This window comes from Tamandua tetradactyla, chromosome 19, assembly GCF_023851605.1.
Source record: "Tamandua tetradactyla isolate mTamTet1 chromosome 19, mTamTet1.pri, whole genome shotgun sequence".
NCBI classification, from domain to species: Eukaryota; Metazoa; Chordata; class Mammalia; order Pilosa; family Myrmecophagidae; genus Tamandua; species Tamandua tetradactyla.
Genome location: NC_135345.1, coordinates 27,422,959 through 27,445,265, shown reverse-complemented (window position 1 = coordinate 27,445,265; position 22,307 = coordinate 27,422,959). Strand labels below are relative to the sequence as shown.

At 36.9% G+C, this 22,307-nt stretch overlaps 1 protein-coding gene across 2 annotated transcripts in view; it reads right to left on the bottom strand.

Annotated features, from left to right (window-relative positions):
* Window positions 1-22,307, bottom strand: part of STIM2 (stromal interaction molecule 2) — a 189,491-nt gene that overhangs the window by 67,385 nt on the left and 99,799 nt on the right. For both annotated transcript variants that reach the window (XM_077136555.1, XM_077136556.1), the window contains exon 3: window positions 4,604-4,718. In XM_077136555.1, the coding sequence (XP_076992670.1) occupies window positions 4,604-4,718 (115 nt within the window). The remainder of the gene's footprint in view (window positions 1-4,603; window positions 4,719-22,307) is intronic.

The window sequence follows — 22,307 nt, the reverse complement described above, 5'->3', positions numbered from 1 at the left end:
AGCCTGCTTAGCACATAATAAATAACACAGTCTGCTCTGCTACAAGTGTTTCTGTAACATGAATTACCTCATATGCAACTCAGAAATAGGAATGATGTCAATATAATGTACAACACTACATATATGGCTTTCCCTAACAAGTTAACATTTTATACTGCCAAGTTTAATAGCAGATGGATACAAAGTATACTAATAGCCAAAACAATAAGCTATGAATATGATATCATGTCACCCCTCCTTCTTTCTCTTAATTTTGGCACAGCCTGTGTCTTGGAAGGAAGGGTTTGTTGCTCAGTTTTCATTTTTATGCATTTTTCCCTTGTCTCCATAATTCAATAATATCAACCCTATCTGCTACTCCCTTTCATGAAGCTGTCTTCACTTTTTTTAAGATAAAGCCCCCTCTACTATAGTATTTATTGATTAGGAATTTAACATGCATTTTATCTGTCCTAGTATCTTTTTTTTTTTTTTTTTTTGGGCATGGGCAGGCACCAGGAATTGAACCCAGGTCTCCAGTATGGCAGGAGAGAATTCTGCCTGCTCAGCCACTGTCACACCGCTCCCTAGTATTTTTATTATTATTGTTGGTGCTATGGTAATGGTAACAAAGTTGTATGGGCTTTGAGCAGTCTATCTCAATCCCATTTCTCAAAAAAAACTCTTATTTTTAAGTTCATAACAAAACGTAAGTTTTTTAGGAGTGCTTCCACTGCATTACAACCAAAATGCTTGTATTCAAAGTAATTGATGAACTGAATTACTAAGCCTCCAAAATTTACCAAGTCTGATACAGTCATCCATTCATTCAACAAATATTTTCTGAATACCAAAGTGAGTAAGACACTGAGCTAGGCTTGTAGACAAAACAACGATGGGCAAAAGTGTGACTGTGAATATATGTGTGCGTGTGTGAGCATATTTGTGTATATACGTATTCATATTCAACTAAATAACCTTGAGTTACATATTATTATTAGAGATAGACTCTAATCTCTACTTCAGCAGTTGATCAATTTTTTCAGCAGAACCACTTTTTGCTTTCCACAAGAAATCTTAAATAGAAACAAAACACACCAGGTGACAGCCCTCTACCTAGAATGCCCTGTCTCTGAACACCTCCCGGAATCCTGGAATTTGTCACAATATGACTTAAAAGCTGGTGTTCTAGCAACAATGCCCAATATTTACATGACCTCTTTAATATATAGAGTTCTGTCATGGGTTAAGAAAATCAATTATGCCATTAAAAACTTTCTAGTGGAAGAATTTTATTTCCCTCAAGTCTCTCTCTTCCCTCTCTTACAAGTGTTTTAGTAGGAGTAGCTTTGAAGCTATTCCCTCACAGCCCTGACCCCCTTAGAACAGAGAAAAGGAAGTGAGGCTAACTGTTATTAGAGATGTATGGGGAAATAACATCATAATGGTAAGCTCTAAGAGGGTGAAGGTTACAGCTAAGGCTCGGGGGGGAAGTACGTTAAGAGACTACTCAACTTGAAAATCCCTAAGCTAAGCAAGCATACATTCTCATAGATCACAAAAGATCTCATCAAACTCACTAGACTAGGAATCAAGAAGGAGGTTGAGACAGAATCTCCACAGATCTGGAATACAACAAAATGGACAAAGAAATCTGCTCCCTGAAGCTTACATATTTTCAGGAGCAGGGGAGAGGGAGGAGAAGGAAAAAAATAATTTTAATGAATTCCATGGAAAAAGAAAGCATAAAGCTGAGTAGTGGAGATTTAGGGGTGTCAAAAACAGGGTAAAAGGGATGTGTGGTTGATAATTTTAAAAAGGGTAGTTAAGATGGGCCTCATTGAGAGAATCTTTGAAAAAGATGTAAATGAAGAACAGAAGGGAGTTACCGAAGAGGATGTCTAGGCAAAGAATATTCCAGGCAGAGGTAAGAGCAGTACAAAGGCCTAAGGCTCTGGCCTTGCAATTGTGGATGGAGTTTGGATGGAGGAAGGGAGATGGACAGAATTAACAAAGAGGCAATTTAGATTACAGGAGCAGGAACAGGGGAAGACAGATCACATAGGGGCTTATGGGTTTTTGGAAAGATTTTGGTTTTTACTCTCCGCCATTACAGGGTATTGGGCAGATTAATTTAAATGTTTCAAAGATTGCTTCTCTAGGTAAAGGAAAGATTATAGCAGAGCACAAGTACACACAGAGAATAATTAGGCAGCTACTGCAATTACCCAGTCAAGAAATGACTGGCTGGGGGGTGAGGGTAGCACAAGAAGTGATGAGACGTGGTCAAATCCTTTTTCCTTCATTCAAACATATTTAAATGGCTCCATTCAACTTATCACAAACCAAATTCTAAAAAACACTAGCAGCAATAGATGCTGTAATAAGCCATCAATCCCATTAGTAATATCTACATAGTGCTCAGATATTTCATATAAATAGATTGTTGAGGAGTAGTCCACCATTCTATCACTTTCTTCCTTAAAATTTATGCTCATTTATTCCTATTCCTACCTATGTTCATCCTATTTAAAAATGGTGTCAGGAGGGGGGAAAAGAGAGAGAGAGATTTTAAGTCTATGTGTTTTTCTCCTGTCAGTGGTATTTTTTTTTTTTTTACTTCTTTCCTTTTTTTTTCCCAATATATTTTGACAGATGCCTTTTTTGAAAAGTGAAAACAAAATTGCGAGCAAGGTATAAATCTTCTACATCAAGAAGAATACTGGGCATTAGTGGAACTGTTTTCTGCATTTCCCATTTCCAAATTAACAAGCTAACAAACTTCATTATTTCTTTATTCTCTTCAATGATGATCTGTCCTTGTTTCCTTTTTTTTTAGTTTTTTTTTTTATTAATTAACGGGAAAAAGAAATTAATCCAACATTTAGAAATCATACCATTCTACATATGCAATCAGTAATTCTTAACATCATCACATAGATGCATGATCATCGTTTCTTAGTACATTTGCATCAGTTTAGAAGAACTAGCAACACAACCGAAAAAGATATAGAATGTTAATATAGAGAAAAAAATAAAAGTAATAATAGTAAAAACAAAACAAAACAAAAACCTATAGCTCGGATGCAGCTTCATTCAGTGTTTTAACATGATTACTTTACAATTAGGTATTATTGTGCTGTCCATTTTTGAGTTTTTGTATCTAGTCCTGTTGCACAGTCTGTATCCCTTCAGCTCCAATTACCCATTATCTTACCCTGTTTCTAACTCCTGCTGGACTCTGTTACCAATGACATATTCCAAGTTTATTCTAGAATGTCGATTCACATCATTGGGACCATACAGTATTTGTCTTTTAGTTTTTGGCTAGACTCACTCAGCATAATGTTCTCTAGGTCCATCCATGTTATTACATGCTTCATAAGTTTATCCTGTCTTAAAGCTGCATAATATTCCATCGTATGTATATACCACAGTTTGTTTAGCCACTCGTCTGTTGATGGACATTTTGGCTGTTTCCATCTCTTTGCAATTGTAAATAACGCTGCTATAAACATTGGTGTGCAAATGTCCGTTTGTATCTTTGCCCTTAATTCCTCTGAGTAGATTCCCAGCAATGGTATTGCTGGGTCGTATGGCAATTCTATATTCAGCTTTTTGAGGAACTGCCAAACTGCCCTCCACAGTGGTTGCACCATTTGACATTCCCACCAACAGTGGATAAGTGTGCCTCTTTCACTGCATCCTCTCCAGCACTTGTCATTTTCTGTTTTGTTGATAATGGCCATTCTGGTGGGTGTGAGATGATATCTCATGGTGGTTTTGATTTGCATTTCTCTAATGGCCAGGGACATTGAGCATCTCTTCATGTGCCTTTTGGCCATTTGTATTTCCTCTTCTGAGAGGTGTCTGTTCAAGTCTTTTTCTCCTTGTTTCCTTTTATGTTCATTTTATTATTCAAATTTGCAGAGAAAAATATACATTGTAATACAATTGCTTAACTTTTATAAAATAATAGCAACATTAGACAAAAATATTTTTGGTTGACTCTGCTACTCAAAAAAAAGATAAGCTTAATGGACAATTTTTTTAATGTAGTAGCTTTTTACTATTAGGGACCAAGTTGAGATTTTTAGGACAATGCTCTAAACAATTACTGTGCATAAGACAGCTTGAGGATTGAAGGGTAGAAAAAGAAATAAAATCTAAATTACACAATTTTATTATGCAACTATTAAAAGACTTCATAAAGGAATTACTTAAGAAAGCTTGCAAAGTTCTGTGCCTCCCAAAGGCTTTAGGAATTGTTCTCCATAACTAAAAGGAACCTCAGGAATCTCTAGATTTATCTATAAACCTTTTATAATAATGCCATTTAATAGATGAACCAACTTAAAACTCTCAAGACATATTTTATACTATTTATTCTAGTATAAGATAAATTATACAGAAACAATCTGATGCCTAATGAATCCTAAGAATGATAAAAATAATCTCTCAAAAACAAAAATGGAAAAACTATTTACTAAAATATACATATTTTCTCAGAAATGCTACTTCGATTTTTTTTTCTGTAAAATCATATGCAATTAAAAAGTTAACAATGGCTAAGTCGAGCAGAAGGGCAAAAGGTAAGGGACCCAGATCACTGCAACAGTCTTACCTTCTGATGTTTTCCATCGTTTCCACAAATCCTCAACAGTTATATGCTTGTCTTCTCTGTGAAGATGGCTGTGTTTATTAGTTGCATCTTTATACTTCATATCTTCTCTGATAAACTACAGAAGAGAAACACTAAGTTAAATACACTGAATTCACTATTTTAGTCTTCATAACACAAGAACAAAAAATAAAATTTGAAATCTAGTGAGTGGCTATTTTCGGAAAATAGCTGGTTCATTTTAGGTATATTCACGTTACTCTCACATGCTTACAAAACTGATCAATGAAATGACTTCTATTAATAACAACAACAGCAGTAAAGGCATTTATTTAATGTTCGTTACTTACCTTTCATTTTTTGTTTATGACTTATCAGGCATTATTAAGTTATATAATAAATATGTCTACATATCTATATAACTATACACACACACATATAAAACATACAGAGAGAGAGAGAACACCATTTAACTTCATAGCAGTCTTACGAGGAAAGTATTATTATCCCAATTTATAGAAAACCAAGGCCCAGGGAGGTTGAGTAATTTGCCCAAGATGGAAAAAAAAATGAACAGCAGAACTGAAATTCGAATCTAAGCCATTTGGTTTTGTATAACAATATATTAGAGTGCTTCAGTATTATACATTCGTACTCAATACATAATGACGAGGGTGTTTCAAAACAGGATAAATACTAATCTTTACAATTATTGCATCACATTTCTAAGCTCCCCTGCCTTTTAAGCTATTACATGTAATTGAAAGGCATTCAATTATAGTGTTCAGAACTAGAGTACTTTATAAAACTGAAGTATAACATCTATTAACCTTACTTTAAAATATACAGTGAGAAATCACCAAAATTATCTTTTCTAAAAGCCAAGCTGCTCATTGTATAAAATTCTGCAATTGCTCCCCACTATCTACCAAATAAAAAGCAAACTGCTCTTCATGACTTATATACCATTTCCCAATCTTGTCCCTGACAATCTTTTGCAGCCCCAGAGGCATACTTTTTTGACTTTCCCATACCAAAATAAGTATTATCTTCAGCAAAAGACTAAATTTTGCTTTTGAGTAGAGCTGTTCTTGACTAAAACTGAAAAAGATATTTGAACAGCTGTATGATCCTGAGCAAATCAATGACTTCAATGACCTTGAGTACAAAACAAAGAAACTACAACACTACTCAGCATATGCTCAGCAGTCTAGAGCCAGTCTGTAAACGGACACCAGTCTACACTGCATATAGAATTTAGAGCAGCCTTTAGAAACCTGGAGAGCAATTATACTATGCTCTGAAAGCATGCAATCCAAACATGTGACATGTGCTCACTTCCTAGACTTATACATAACCGATTAAAAATTTTAAATCGGGGGTGGTGCAAATGTGCCTTAGTGGCAGAGTTCTCACCTGCCAGGCCAGAGACCCAGTTCAAATCCCAGTGCCTGCCCATACAAAAAAAAAAATTTTAATCTGGTCCTTCATCATAGTTTGAAAAAAACACTAATCTAGGAGATCTATTCCAGTACTTAAACACTCCATTGTTCTAAACAGCACCTTACACCTTTATTTAAATGTTTCCCTTTAAAGTTATTTTAAGGGGGCCTGCCTCATTGCCCCCACTTCCCCTAACCATACTTATTTCTGCTCATGTCTCCTCCTCTTCCTGACACCAGCAGAATACAGTAGAGATACCTGGAAAAATCACTACTACTGAGATGCTCAGAAACTTCCCCTATCCTGAAAAGAGATCCAGGAACTAAAAAGAAATTCTAGATTTAAAAAAAAAAGAGAGGGCGGGCCACGGTGGCTCAGCAGGCAAGAATGCTTGCCTGCCATGCCCCGAGGACCCAGGTTCGATTCCCAGTGCCTGCCCACGTAAAAAAAAAAAAAAAAAAGGAGAGAGAGAGAGAGAGAAGTTCTAGGCTGAACTCATGGTAACAGATATAATAGGATAATGGGGGGGGGGGAAATGGAGGAAGTCTATCTTGGAAAAGTCTAGTCATTGGACCAAATAGCAATTATTTCCTTAAATGACACATAAAAAGACAATGCCCTAGAAAACTCCCTTCACCACATGAACCCACAGATTCTAGAAGTTGAGTTTTGTGACGTCAGGATCAATATTATTCAGAAAACAAAGCTAATTTCCACATGCAGACTAAGTGACACATTCTAGCTACTGAAGCATTTTAGAAAGGCCAGAATAAATACATTGATATATACCAAAATATGTATTTAACAAAATAAAAGACCTGAAGCATCAAAAAAAAGACAATTAGAAAACAAAGCTTACCAAGTTACCTATAGCTCAGTTAGCATAAAAAAAATCTGTTCCTAAGAAAGTTGAGTGAAAAGTGAATAAATATATTAAATCATATCTTCCCTGAAATCACCATCTAAAAATTAACATAGACTTCTATTTTATCACAACTCATAAAAAACCACATAAAAGTGGTTTGTATCTAATAAATTTTCAATATTTTAATTCCAGAATGATTAGAAAACACTGTAATTAGAATTAACTTACTCTGAAATCCAATTGGAAACTATTTAACCAAAAAATCATCAGCTCCCATTATCCTCTTTTCAATAACCTCCAGAAGAACATACAATTCAGATTTCACATTCTTCTAAAACTGCTAAATTTAAAAATGAGACAGACTAACTGAAGAAATTAAAAAACAGTCATCAAGCCTTCCAGGAAGATGGCCAAATAGAGTAGCTCAGTTCTGCTCCATGGGAAAGTTAGAGAAGGGACAGGAGGGCAACTGAGGCAGTGATTCGGGAGTGTGGCTGACCTGGGAGAGCCTTCTGCATCACATAGGGCAGCTGTGGTTGCAGAGGCCAAGGAACTGAGAGGCAGAAAGCTAGAGCATGGTGTGGAGCCCACAGGAGTACACAGACAGGAGCCAGAGACTAGGAAATAAGACAGGCCATGTTCCTGGGGCATGCTACACTCACCAGCACAATCCCGTGACCGGGGACTGACCCCATATCCCACACACCCGAACCCCATCACCCACTCCCATTCCCCACGCTCCAGATGCCCCTACCCCACCAGGCCACGTACCTGCCCCACACTCGCACCCCAAGTGTAGCCCAAACCACTTTTCCTGCACCCCTCCCATACACTACCTCTACCTCCCTGTTACCTGCAGGCAGTTGCCAGCACATAAAGGCTACAGGCACTAACCTCCATATCCAGGCTACCCTCGCCCAGAGTATCACACAGCCTCACCCCATATTCCCTGAACTCTGCACATCAGTTTACAGCACTCCTAGGCCACACGCGTACTAGGTCCCCAATCACATCATTTACCTCTGGGAACCGCATTTTACAGCAGTACTAGAACCATGCATGCACATGGCCCTCAGCCACACTTCCCAGCTCTGAGAAAGTGCTGATCTGTATAGCCAGGTCACATCTGTCCCCAGTCCACAAAGGCATAACAATGACCTGCTGCCACAGCCCCACGCATGTGCACAAAGGGCTTACATACCCCAGACTGAAGCACCGGCACAGCTACATCCTCCCTAGCCACTGAGCACCCACATTCACAAGCATTAGCAAAACGTCCCCAACTTGCACCATATCTGCCCTGAAACAAATCACCACACTGACTGCCCCACCCTGTACCCTGCTCCCTGAGATCCATCCATCCTGCAAACACAAGGCCTTAGACTACTGAAAGAAATCAAATCCCAAAGTAAATCAGTCAAGATATTTACATGCAACAAAGACAGCAGAAGATCATTAAGCATATCACAACGCAGACAGATCTAGCCCTGCCTAATGACCAAATTAAAACACGAGAGGAGACACAGATATTGGCACAACTAATCCAAGATGTTCATACAACTCTACTTAATAAAATAAGTGGGACAGCTAATGACATAAATGAGATCAAGAAGACAGTAAGAGAGCATAAAGAGGAATGTGAAATAATAAATAGAAAAATAGCAGATATCACGGAGATGAAAGACTCTGTTGACCAGATAAAAAACATACTAGAGGTACACAACACCAGATTTAAAGAGACAGAAGAAAGAACAACTGGTATAGAGGACAGGATAACTGACTTCAAAGACTCAAAACAACAAATGGCAAAAAAGATGGAAAAACATTGAACTGGATCTCAGGGAAATGATAGGACAAATATAGGAATCACTGATGTCCCAGAAGGAGAAGAGAGGATTAAAGGGCTAGGAAGAGTAGATGAGGATGTAATGGTGGAAAAATTCCCAACCCTCATAAAGGACATAAATATACAAGTCAAAGAAGCCCAACAAACTCCAAACAGAATAAATCCAAATTGGGCTTCCCCAAGACACATACTAACCAGTTTGTCAAATGTTGAAGAGAAGCAGAAAATCCTGAAAATGGCCAAGAGAAAAACAATCTACTACATACAAGGGAAATCAAATAAGACTGAGTCCAGACTATTCAACTAGCACCCTGGAGGCAAGAAGGCACCGGTATGATACATTTAAGATCCTGAAAGAGAAAGACTTTCAGCCAAGAATTCTGTACCCAGCCAAACTGTTCTTAAAAACTAAGGGAGAGATTAAAGTTTTCACAGACAAAGAAGTCCTGAAGAAATTGTCAACAAGAGACCAGCCCTACAAGAAATACTAAAAGGAGTGTTGCCGGAAGACAAAAAAAAAAAAGGACAGGAGAGGGAGGTCTAAAGGAGGGCCCAGCGTTGAAGAGTACCAAAAACGGTTATTTAAAAAATACAAAGAGAAAGAGGGAAAAGAACATATAGGTCTGACAAATAAAATTAAAAAGATGAGATGATGGATTCAAGAAACATCTTTTCAGAAATAACTTTGAATGTTAACAGACTAAACGTACACATAAAAGACACAGACTGGCAGAATGGATTAAGAAATATAATACAGCTGTGTGCTGCCTACAAGAGATTCATCTTAGACACAGGATACAAATAGACTAAAAGTGAAAGGATGGAAAAAGATTTTCCACACAAGTTGTAATCAAAAGAAAGAAGGAGTAGCCATATTAATATTGGGCAAAATAGACTTTAAATGTAAAGACATCATAAGAGACAAAGAAGGACACTATGTACTAATTAAGGGGTCAATTCACGAAGAACATATAACAACCATAAATATTTATGCTCCCAATCAAGGAGCTCCAAGGTACATGAGAGCGACAATGACAAAATTGAAGGGAGTGACAAATGTCTCAACAACAATATAAGAAGACTTCATGGGGTTAAAGTAATTCAGAATGTAGGGGTAATAAAGACAGTGTCTATATTTTACAGCCACACATACACTTTGAGACCAATGGAAGAAGGGTTTATTTGATCTGGAACTGAAATTTTCTGCTGAATCTAATTCAACCTATCTGTATAGTTCACTTGAACAACTGAAACAAAGAGAGCACAGAATGAGAAAGAGAACCTTTAATCATGTATAGATTGTTGTAATAATGCCTGGAAACCTCCTAGAGTTTATTAACCAGATAATCAAAAAGTATTGGCAAAGCCCACTGAGGGAGGGGAGAAAGACTATGAAACTATTAAATCTTACCATCAGGGAATCCCCTGATACTGTGTCAAACTTTAGGGACACCCATATCAATAGGCCACATCCTCAATCATGAGGCTTACTCTTGTGAAGCTTATGTAGCTAGCATAGAAGCTTAGACTACCTATAGTATGCCTAAGAGTTACTTCTGGAAAGCCTATGTTGTAGCTGAGATATGGCCTAAGTCTCTCTAAGCCCAGCTGTGTAAGTGAAATAATTGTCCTCACCCCTACATGGGACATGACATCCAGGGGTGAAAGTCTTCCTGGTGACATGGAAGATGACTCCCAGGGATGATTCAACAATTACATTCTAACCAAAAGGGGGGAAAGAAGTGTAATTAATAAAGTTTCAGTGGCAGAGAGAGTTGAAAAAGAGTCGAGAGGCTACTCTGGAGATTGCTCTTATGCAAGCTTCAGGTAGAACTTGCTACCTATCATAACCTGCCAACCCCCACCCAGAACCATTCCAGCCAATCCTAAGAAACACCTAAGGCAATTTATAGGATTCCACAAGGGTTCCAGGCACTAGAGTAACTCCTGGCCCAGATAAGTCCTAAAACCTAGCCTAACCTTACCAGAACATCAGATAGTTCCATCTCCCTACCTCATATTAGTGACAGACCCTTGCAATATAAAAAATTTAGAATTGCCATAGCCCAAACAACCCCAATGAGAAGTATGGAAAGATCAAAGGCAATGCTGGAATTATACACTGAAGACAGGACTTAACAAATGAATATGAATGATGAATCATTAAATTGATATCTCTTTTAGTCTCCAATATTTTAGAGCAGCTAGAAGTAAAAATCTAAAATTGTGAAATCGTAACCCATGTCAAAGTCTGAAATATGTTCTACAATTAATTGTGGTGCTGTGTTTGGAAATTTATAGCTGTTTTGTATATATGCTATTGTTCACAAAAAAAAGAAGGAAAAAAGTAGATCGTGATGAGAAAAAAGTATTTAAGCCCTCTAGCCTCCTATATTCTGGAGGAGCTAGAAGGAAAAATATGAGAGGATTGTATGGTAGCTCATGACAAACTCTGGGATGTAACCTATAACCACCTTTTGAAGAGTGCTTTGAAAACTATTGACTTTTTATTTCTTTGCTTTACATATGCTATACTATACAATTTAAAAAGTTAAAAAAAAAAAAACAGTAATTGTAGGAGACTTCAATACATCACTCTCCTCTATAGACAGAACAACCAGACAGAAGATCAACAAGGAAATAGAGAATTTAAAAAACTTGATATATGAATTAGACCTAACAGACATATATAGGTCACTACATCCCAAAGCACAAGGATATACATTCTTCTCTAGTACTCATGGTACATTCTCCAGGATAGATCATAATCTGGGGCCCAAAACAGGTCTTCATAAATTTTAAAACACTGAAATTATTCAAAGCACTTTCCTTTATCACAGTGGGATGAAGTCGGATCTCAATAACCACCAAAGAATGAGAACATTCACATATAGAGAGAGATTAAATAACACACTCTTAAACAAACAGTTGCTCAAAGAAGAAACTGCTAGAGAAATTGGTAGCTATCTGGAGATGAATGAAAATGAGAATATAACTTATCAGAACTTATGGGATGTGGCAAAGGCTGCGCTGAGAGGGAAAATTACTGCCTTAAATGCTTATATTTAAAAACAAGGATGAGCAAAAATCAGGGACTTAACAATACACCTGAAGGAACTTGAGAAAGAACAGCAAACTAACCCCAAAGCAAGTAGGAGAAGAGAAATAACAAAGATTAAAGCAGAGATAAATGAATGAGAGAATAAAAGAACAACAGAAAGAATCAATAAAACCAATTTTTTCTTTGAGATAATCAGTAAAATTGATGGGCCACTAGCAAGACTGACAAACAAAAAAAGAGAGAGGATGCAAATAAACAAAATCAGAAATGAGAAGGGGGTGAGTTACCAAAGACCCTGAAGAAATAAAAGAAATCATAAGAGGATACTATGAACAACTATATGCCAACAAGCTACACAACTTACATAAATTCCTGTAGACACACTGACTCAGGAAGAAATAGAAGACCTCAACAAACCAATCACAAGTAAAGAGTCAATCAGTCGTCAAAAATCTTCCTACAATGAAAAGCCCAAGGCCAGATGGCTTCACAGGGGAATTTTATCAAACATTCCAAAAAGAATGAACACCACTCCTGTTCAAACTCTTCCAAAAAAGTGAAGAAAAAGGAACTCTATGTAACTCATTTTATGAAGCTAATATTATTTTAATACAAAAACCAGGTAAAGATGCTATAAGAAAGGAAAACTACAGACCAATCTCCCTAACAAACACAGATGCAAAAATTCTCAGTATAATATTAGCAAATTGAATCCAACTACACATTAAAAGAATTCTACACCATAACAAAGTGGGGTTTGTACCAGGAATGCAAGGATGGTTTAACACAAGAAAATCAATGTAATAAAGCACATTAACAAGTCGAAAGGGAAAAAAAAAAATCACATGATCATCTCGATTGATGCTGAAAAAGCATTTGACAAACTTCAGCATCCTTTTCTGATAAAACTACTCCAAAAGATAGGAATCAAAGGTAACTACCTCAATATAATAAGGGGAATATATGAAAAACCAATAGCCAGTATTATACTAAAGGAGAGAGACTCAAAGTTTTCCCCTAAGATCAGAACAAGACAAGGATGCCCACTGTCACCATTATTATTCAATATTGTGCTAGAAGTTCTAGCTAGAGCAATCAGGCAGGACAAAGAAATAAAAGGTATCCAAATTGGAAAGGAAGAAATGAAACTCTTATTACTTGCACATGACATGATAGTATACTTGGAAGATCCTGAGAAGTCTACAGCAAAGTTACTTGAGCTAATCAACACATTCAGTAAGGTGGTGGGATATAAAAGTAATGTGCAAAAATCAGCAACATTTCTATTCACAAGCAATGACCTAACTGAGGAGTCAGTTCAGGAAAAAAATTCATTCAAAATAGCAACTAAAAGAATCAAGTACTTAGGAATGATTTTAACTAGGGACATAAAGGACTTGTACACAGAAAACTACATAACATTGCTAAAAGAAATCGAAGGGAATCTAAATAGGTGGGAGGACATTCCCTGCTCATGGACAGAGGACTAAATATAGTTAAGATGTCAATTGTTCCCAAATTGATCTACAGATTCACCACAGTACCAGTCAAAATTCCAATAACTTACTTTGAAGACTTGGAAAAGCTAATTAGTAAATTCATCTGTACGGAAAAGAGACCACAAATAGAGAAAAGCAGCCTAAAAAAGAAGAACAAAGTGGGAAGATTAACACTCCCTAGTTTTAAAACCTACTATAAAGCCACAGTGGTCAAAACAGCATGGTACTGGCACAAAGACAGAAGCACTGACTAATGGAATCAAACTGAGTGCAGAAAGAGACCACCAGATCTATGCTCAATTGATTTTTGAAATCCTCTGAACTGGGACAAAATAGTATTTTCAATTATTGGGCACGGAAGAACTGGATATCAATAGCCAAAAGAGTGAAAAAGGACCCCTATCTTACACCCTATACAAAAGTTAACTCAAAGAGGATCAAACACCTAAACATAAGAACTAGCACCATAAAGCTTCTAGAAGAAAATATAGGGAAACATCTTCAAGACCTAGTAATAGGAGGAAGTTTCCTAAACTTTACACTCAAAGCACAAGCAACAAAAGAAAAATAAATAAATGGGACCTCCCTAAAATCAAATGCTTCTGCACCTCAAAAATCTTGTCAAAAAGGTGAAGAGGCAGCCAACTCAATGGGAGAAAATATTTGGAAATCACATGTCAGACAAAGGTTTGATTTTTTGTATGTACAAAGAAATCATACAACTCAACAACAAAAGAACAAATACCCCAATTATAAAATGAGCTAAAGATATGAATAGGCATTTTTCTGAAGAACAAATACAGATGGCTCAAAAACATATGAACAGATGCTCATTTTCATTGGCTATAAGAGATATGCAGAGTCTGTCATAGGCTACCATGGGATCTGTCCTATAACTACTTGTTGAAGAGTGCTTTGAAAACTTGCTATTTTATTTCTTTTCTTTGTATATATGTTATACTATACAATTTAAAAGTAAAAAAAGAAACCTTATCAATAACTGAAAATGCAAGAGCAAAAGACAAAAATTTAATTACTGAAATCCACAAATTAAAAATCTGAAATTCTATGAATTAAATCTTCAAATAATGTACAACAAATAATGTAGAGTTCCTTGGTAAACATATCCAATTACATGCACACTTACTACAGAAAGGACTGAATTGACAATACAAATAAAGGAGTACTCAATAAATAAATTATTGAGTATTCTCTTCAAAAAGATTCACCTGTCTGATTCTTTTAAATAGACTCTAATACTGTTAGGTTCAGGTGTCAACCTGGCCTGGTGATAGTGCCCAATGTTCCACTGCTGTGGACTTAAATCATCAGCATGTGAATTTCATCTATGGCTGATATGTATGCGGTCTGCTAAGGGAGTGCCTGCTGCAATGCGTAAGGCTTCATAAGAAAGGTCAGAAGAAAGGGAAATAGCTCAGGGGAAGGCAGTGCAGAGTTCAGAGCCCCAAACCCAGAAGTTTGGAGATGCAGAAAGGAATCGCCCTGGGGAAAGCTGTTAGAACCCAGAAGGCAGGAGAGAAGCCCAACAGACATCACTGTGTGTCTTTCCATGTGACAGATAAACTAAGATGAAAGCTACCTGCCTTTTCTCTGAAAAACCATAAATTTGTAACTAAATAAATCCCCTTTATAAAAGCCAAATCTATATCTAGTGTATTGTATTCCAGCAGCATTAGCAAACTTAAAACAAGTGCCATTAAAAGAATTTTTTACATATCCATTTTCAGAAAGTTTTTATATAATAAACTGATTTCACTTTTGTGTAGCTATAACACATTTTCTATTTGTGCTGTTATTTTTATGATACAGTTTCAATCAAATCTGAAGCTATTATTTGGGGGGCTCTATTCACCAATACCCTTTCCCTGAGAACTACCCCAACATTAGCGGTAGATCTCTGCATGTTTCCAGTCCTTCAACCTAGTACCCACTGCTTATAATTATATGATCAAAGATTGGACACCCGACCTGGAGGAAAACAATCCAGGATGAGAGGGTTCTTTCTTACCTGAACCAAGACTGAGCCCATAAAATGTTGGGCCATGACTGTGCTTCTGGATTTTTAAGGTAATAAAGACACTGCTGTTAGTTCCTGCTGAAGGTACCATTTAATGCGCAGACAAGCTGGGCTGGATGATAAGTGGACCAGATGAATTCAATTTGCAGAGAGAAAGCAATTAAAGAGAATAGATGTGAACCCAAAGATAGAAAGAAATGCCACCAGGAGTGTTCTTGATGATTTTACAGCTTCAATTCTTCAGGAGGCCTAAGCTGCACAATTCTTGTCCTGATTTCCAAGATTTAAATTTCCCCTTTTATTTTTAAATATACTTTTTTATTAGAAATATTTATTTAAGTTTCAATACCTAGGAAAGGTGATTTCTGGTCATAGTTAAGCATTCAAGCCTGAAGTCCAACCAACACACATCCAAAATCTGACTTATATTCTGTGACATGTGCAAGCTATTTAACTTCTCTTTAGCCTCGTATTTCTCCTACGTGAAATCTCCTACCACATATGGTCATGAATATTAAATTAAAAGCACATACATAGTGCATGGAAGTGTGAGACAAAAATACTATAAGCGGCTTTTGTATACCAATGTTACTACTGTTATTGAAGTTTAAAACATAAATAAATATGTTTTACTGTGACTATATGGGTGGGTTTAATACATGTTTTCAGAAATATCAGACATTTATTTAGGTAAAATCACCCAATACACCTAAAGTACCATTTCACATACCCTGAAACAAAATACATAACACAGAGATTAAAAGGAAAACCACAGTTTCTTTTCTGACAACATACAGCAGAGACTTTCCCATAAGGACACCTGCCATCAAAATAACACTGTGTCCCAGGTCTAATATGTGAGTCAGTTAAAGCAGATGGGTTTCTTGAAAACAATTGCAGGATCTTCTTTCTTGAAAATAATACTAAAATAGTTTAGTATAATATCTCAGAGGATGGAACACACAACAAGAAAGGTACTACTGTTCCCATTTTCATAGATGACAGGGCTAAGGCTAAGGGAGGTTTAGCAATTTATTCCAGTTCAGATAGCTATTTTAAAAGGAAACAGAATATCGAAATAAATTTTAAAGAATTTCTAAGTTTAAGTTCTTCATTACCATGTTAACCTGGATAGAACTCTTCTATAAAAAGATGCACTGATTCCTAAACAAACTTAGAAGTAATTCAATAAAGTATGAATTTCTCATGTTTCTCTCCTTCACCTAAAACTATTATATAAACAGTATTATCATTTAAAATGGCATGATATTATCATCTAAGATGGATCCTGATACTGATGGAAAAATACAAGAGAACAGAGGCAAGCTGGAACACATTTTCATGATAGCAAGAAAGCAAAATACATTTTAAATTATTTAATAATAGAAAACTTCAGATTCTAAATTCAAATATTTAAACTCTATTGCTAATGAAATCTTAAACCTGATTTGGACCGTTCCCACACTTTAACACAAGCATATAATATTTACAATTCTAGCCCATCTCCTGCCTCTATAAGTCCCTGCATAGGTACCATTAAGGTTGAGCTCTTAATCCCATTTCCTGGGCTGCCATGATCTAAAATTCCATCAACCAATCCTAATTTACCTTTCATAAATCCACCAAAATTACCTTCTTAGGATTCCTTTCTCAGGATAGCTCATGACTCAATAGGATTCATAATTACTGTCAACACTGTTTGACTTAGATCATAGCCTTTTATGAGCTAGCTGAAGAACTTAACCATTATTTAAACACTATTTCACTGATCATCAATCAATCGATTTATATATATGATAGATTAAAACAACTAATTTACAAGGAAATTTATGAGAAACAATGTTTTTTTAAGTTGAAGTCTGACTATCATTTGTTCCCAGGACCCAAAACATGACCTATATATCCTAAATTCAAGATTACTATTGACTAGAATCCAAAACTCTCTAACAAAATTACCCATGATTCCACCAGTCTATCTACTAATTAAAAAAAAAAAAGTGCTACACTGTCATTTAAAAGAATGCCAAAATTAGACTCCAAAGGCCTAAGCAAATGACTTACCTTCTGTGTTCTCATTTGGAAAATAACAGGTAAAAACTACCTCACAAAGTTATAAAGATAAAAAACAGAGTACAAGATGGTGGCTTAGCAATGTGCGTGTTTTAGTTCATCCTCCAGAACAACTACTAAATAACCAGAAACAGTACAGAACAGCTCCCGGATCCACGTCAGTGACCAAACACACAGCATACCCCAGTATGGACCAGGTGGACAGGCTACAAGCCTCCCCAAAACCGTGAGTAACCCAAGCCACGGTGCACGGCGCCCCTCCCCCACAGGCGGCTTCCCAGAGGGAAAAGAAAGAGACTCTAAACCTGGTCAAGGCAGAGGTCGCTCATTGGGCTCACAGAAAAAGAGGAAAGGGGGAGGAAACAGAGGTTTTAGTGGCTGTGTTTCTATGGAGACGTGGCAGCCTCTGGATTCAGCAGCGGGACTTCTCAGGCTGCAACTGTCCCAGGCATAGGCAGAAACGGGCTGCTGTCAGGGCTGTCTCCAACCTGTGCCTTCCCCAGGGGAGGGGTGAAGCCCAACTCAGGTGGAATCCCGCTCTCAAGGAATTCAGACCCCAGGGCTTGGCAATTTGAAGCCATTAAAACCAGCCTACAATCTCTCCTCCGTCTCCACCACGCCCCCAGCAGGAGAGTCTTCCAAAGTTAAAAGTGTCGCAACATCTTCTGCTGGTGCGACCCACAGGCAGACGTGCCACATAGTGGGCAGAATAAGAAAAACAGAGCCCAGAGACTTCACAGGAAAGTCTTTTAACCTGCTGGGTCTCACCCACAGGGAAAACTGAAGCAGGTGACCCCTTCCCCCTGATAGGAGGCCAGTTTAGTCCGAGAAAACACGGCTGGAGTCTGTAATACCTACGTAGACCCTCCTAAGGGTGAGGAGGGAAAAGGCACCATACAAGCAGGGCAAGAAACAATAAAACAAAAACTGAAAACTTATCCTCTGTTAAACAAAACCTAAGCTAGAGGCCCGGAAAAAGGTGAACTGAAGGCCAAAGAACAGATAGACAACAAATTCATCTAGCAAGAAAACCCTAGGTAATAGAAGTGAAAGCAAACTCCACAATAAACTAATTTAGGTAAATAAATGTCTAGACAACAGCAAAAAATAACAAATCACACCAGGAAAACTGAAGATATGGCCCAGTCAAAAGAACAAACCAGTAGTTCAAATGAGATACAACAGCTGAAACAACTAATTGAGAATGTACGAACAGACATGGAAAACCTAATCAAAAACCAAATCAATGAATTGAGGGAAGATAGGAAGAAGGCAAGGAACAAACAAAAAGAAGAAATGGAAAGTCTGAAAAAACAAATCACGGAACTTATGGGGATGAAAGGTACAGTAGAAGAGATGAAAAAAACAATGGAAACCTACAATGGTAGATTTCAAGAGACAGAGGTTAGGATTAGTGAACTAGAGGACGGAACATCTGAAATCCGACAAGATACAGAAACTATAGGGAAAAAATGGAAAAATATAAGCAGGGACTCAGCGAACCGAATAATAATATGAAGCGTACAAAAGTATGTGTTGTGGGTGTCCCGGAAGGAGAAGAGAAGGGAAAAGGAGGGGAAAACTAATGGAAGAAATTACCACTGAAAATTTCCCAACTCTTATGAAAGACCTAAAATTACAGATCCAAGAAGTGCAGCGTAACCCAAAGAGAATAGATCCAAATAGACGTTCTCCAAGACACTCACTAGTCAGAACGTCAGAGGTCAAAGAGAAAGGCAGGATCTTGAAAGCAGCAAGAGAAAAGCAATCCATCACATACAAGGGAAACTCAATAAGACTATGTGTAGATTTCTCAGCAGAAACCATGGAAGCTAGAAGACAGTGGGATGATATATTTAAACTACTAAAAGAGAAAAACTGCCAACCAAGAATTCTATACCCAGCAAAATTGTCCTTCAAAAATGAGGGCGAAATTAAAACATTTTCAGACAAAAAATCACTGACAGAATTTGTGACCAAGAGACCAGCTCTGCAAGAAATACTAAAGGGAGCACTAGAGACAGATACAAAAAGACAGAAGAGAGAGGTGTGGAGAAGAGTGTAGAAGGAGGAAAATTAGATATGACATATAAAATACAAAAGGCAATGGTAGAAGAAAGTACTACCCAAACAGTAATAACACTAAATGTTAATGGATTGAACTCCCCAATCAAAAGACATAGACTGGCAGAATAGATTTAAAAACAGGATCCTTCTATATGCTGTCTACAGGAAACACATCTTAGACCCAAAGATAAACATAGGTTGAAAGTGAAAGGTTGGGAAAAAGATATTTCATGCAAATAACAACCAGAAAAGAGCAGGAGTAGCTATACTAATATCCAACAAATTAGACTTCAAATTTAAAACAGTTAAAAGGGACAAAGAAGGATACTATGTACTAATAAAAGGAACAATTCAACATGAAGACATAACAATCATAAATATTTATGCACCGAACCAGAATGCCCCAAAGTACATGAGGCAAACACTGCAAACACTGCAAAGAAATAAAAGGGAAATAGACACATCTACCATAAAAGCTGGAGACTTCAATTCCCCACTCTCATCAATGGAAAGAACATCTAGACAGAGGATCAATAAAGAAACAGAGAATTTGAATATTACAATAAATGAGCTAGACTTAACAGACATTTATAGGACATTACACCCCACAACAGCAGGATACACCTTTTTCTCAAGTGCTCATGGATCATTCTCAAAGATAGACCATATGCTGGGTCACAAAGCAAGTCTTAACAAATTTAAAAAGATTGAAATCATACACAACACTTTCACAGATCATAAGGGAATGAAGTTGGAAATCAATAATAGGCCGAGTGCCAGAAAATTCACAAATACGTGGAGGCTCAACAACACACTCTTAAACAATGAGTGGGTCACGGAAGAAATTACAAGAGAAATTAGTAAATATCTCGAGGCGACTGAAAATGAAAACACAACATATCAAAACCTATGGGACGCAGCAAAGGCAGTGCTAAGAGGGAAATTTGTTGCCCTAAATGCCTATATCAGAAAAGAAGAAAGGGCAAAAATTCAGGATTTAACTGTCCACTTGGAAGAACTGGAGAAAGAACAGCAAACTAACCCCAAAGCGAGCAAAAGGAAAGAAATAACAAAGATTAGAGCAGAAATAAATGAAATTGAGAACAAGAAAACAATAGAGAAAATCAGTGAGACCAGAAGTTGGTTCTATGAGAAAATCAACAAGATTGATGGGCCATTAGCAAGATTGACAAAAAGAAGAGAGAGGACGCAAATAAATAAGATCAGAAATGGAAGAGGAGACATAACCACTGACCTCACAGAAATAAAGGACGTAATAACAGGATACTATGAACAACTTTACGCTAATAAATACAACAATGTAGATGAAATGGACAAGATCCTATAAAGGCATGAACAACCAACTTTGACTCAAGAAGAAATAGATGAGCTCAACAAACCAATCACAAGTAAAGAAATTGAATCAGTCATTCAAAAGCTTCCCAAAAAGAAAAGTCCAGGACCAGACGGCTTCACGTGTGAATTCTACCAAACATTCCAGAAAGAATTAGTACCAACCCTGATCAAACTCTTCAAAAAAATTGAAGTGGAGGGAAAGCTACCTTATTCATTCTATGAAGCCAACATCACCCTCATACCAAAACCAGGCAAAGATATTACAAAAAAAGAAAACTACAGACCAATCTCTCTAATGAATATAGATGCAAAAATCCTCAATAAAATTCTAGCAAATAGTATCCAACAACACATTAAAAGAATTATACATCATGACCAAGTAGGATTCATCCCAGGTATGCAAGGATGGTTCAACATAAGAAAATCAATTAATGTAATACACCATATCAACAAATCAAAGCAGAAAAATCACATGATCATCTCAATTGATGCAGAGAAGGCATTTGACAAGATTCAACATCCTTTCCTGTTGAAAACACTTCAAAGGATAGGAATACAAGGGAACTTCCTTCAAATGATAGAGGGAATATATGAAAAACCCACAGCTAATATCATCCTCAATGGGAAAAAATTGAAAACTTTCCCCCTAAGATCAGGAACAAGACAAGGATGCCCACTATCACCACTATTATTCAACATTGTGTTGGAGGTTCTAGCCAGAACAATTAGACAAGAAAAAGAAATACAAGGCATCAAAATTGGAAAGGAAGAAGTAAAACTATCACTGTTTGCAGACGATATGATACTATACGTCGAAAACCCGGAAAAATCCACAACAAAACTACTAGAGCTAATAAATGAGTACAGCAAAGTAGCAGGTTACAAGATCAACATTCAAAAATCTGTAGCATTTCTATACACTAGGAATGAACAAGCTGAGGGAGAAATCAAGAAACGAATCCCATTTACAATTGCAACTAAAAGAATAAAATACCTAGGAATAAATTTAACTAAAGAGACAAAAAACCTATATAAAGAAAACTACAAAAAACTGCTAAAAGAAATCACAGAAGACCTAAATAGATGGAAGGGCATACCGTGTTCATGGATTGGAAGACTAAATATAGTTAAGATGTCAATCCTACCTAAACTGATTTACAGATTCAATGCAATACCAATCAAAATCCCAACAACTTATTTTTCAGAAATAGAAAAACCAATAAGCAAATTTATCTGGAAGGGCAGGGTGCCCCGAATTGCTAAAAGTATCTTGAGGAAAAAAAATGAAGCTGGAGGTCTCACGCTGCCGGACTTTAAGGCATATTATGAAGCCACAGTGGTCAAAACAGCATGGTATTGGCATAAAGATAGATATATCGACCAATGGAATCTAATGGAGTGCTCAGATATAAACCCTCTCGTCTATGGACATTTGATCTTTGATAAGGCAGTCAAACCAACT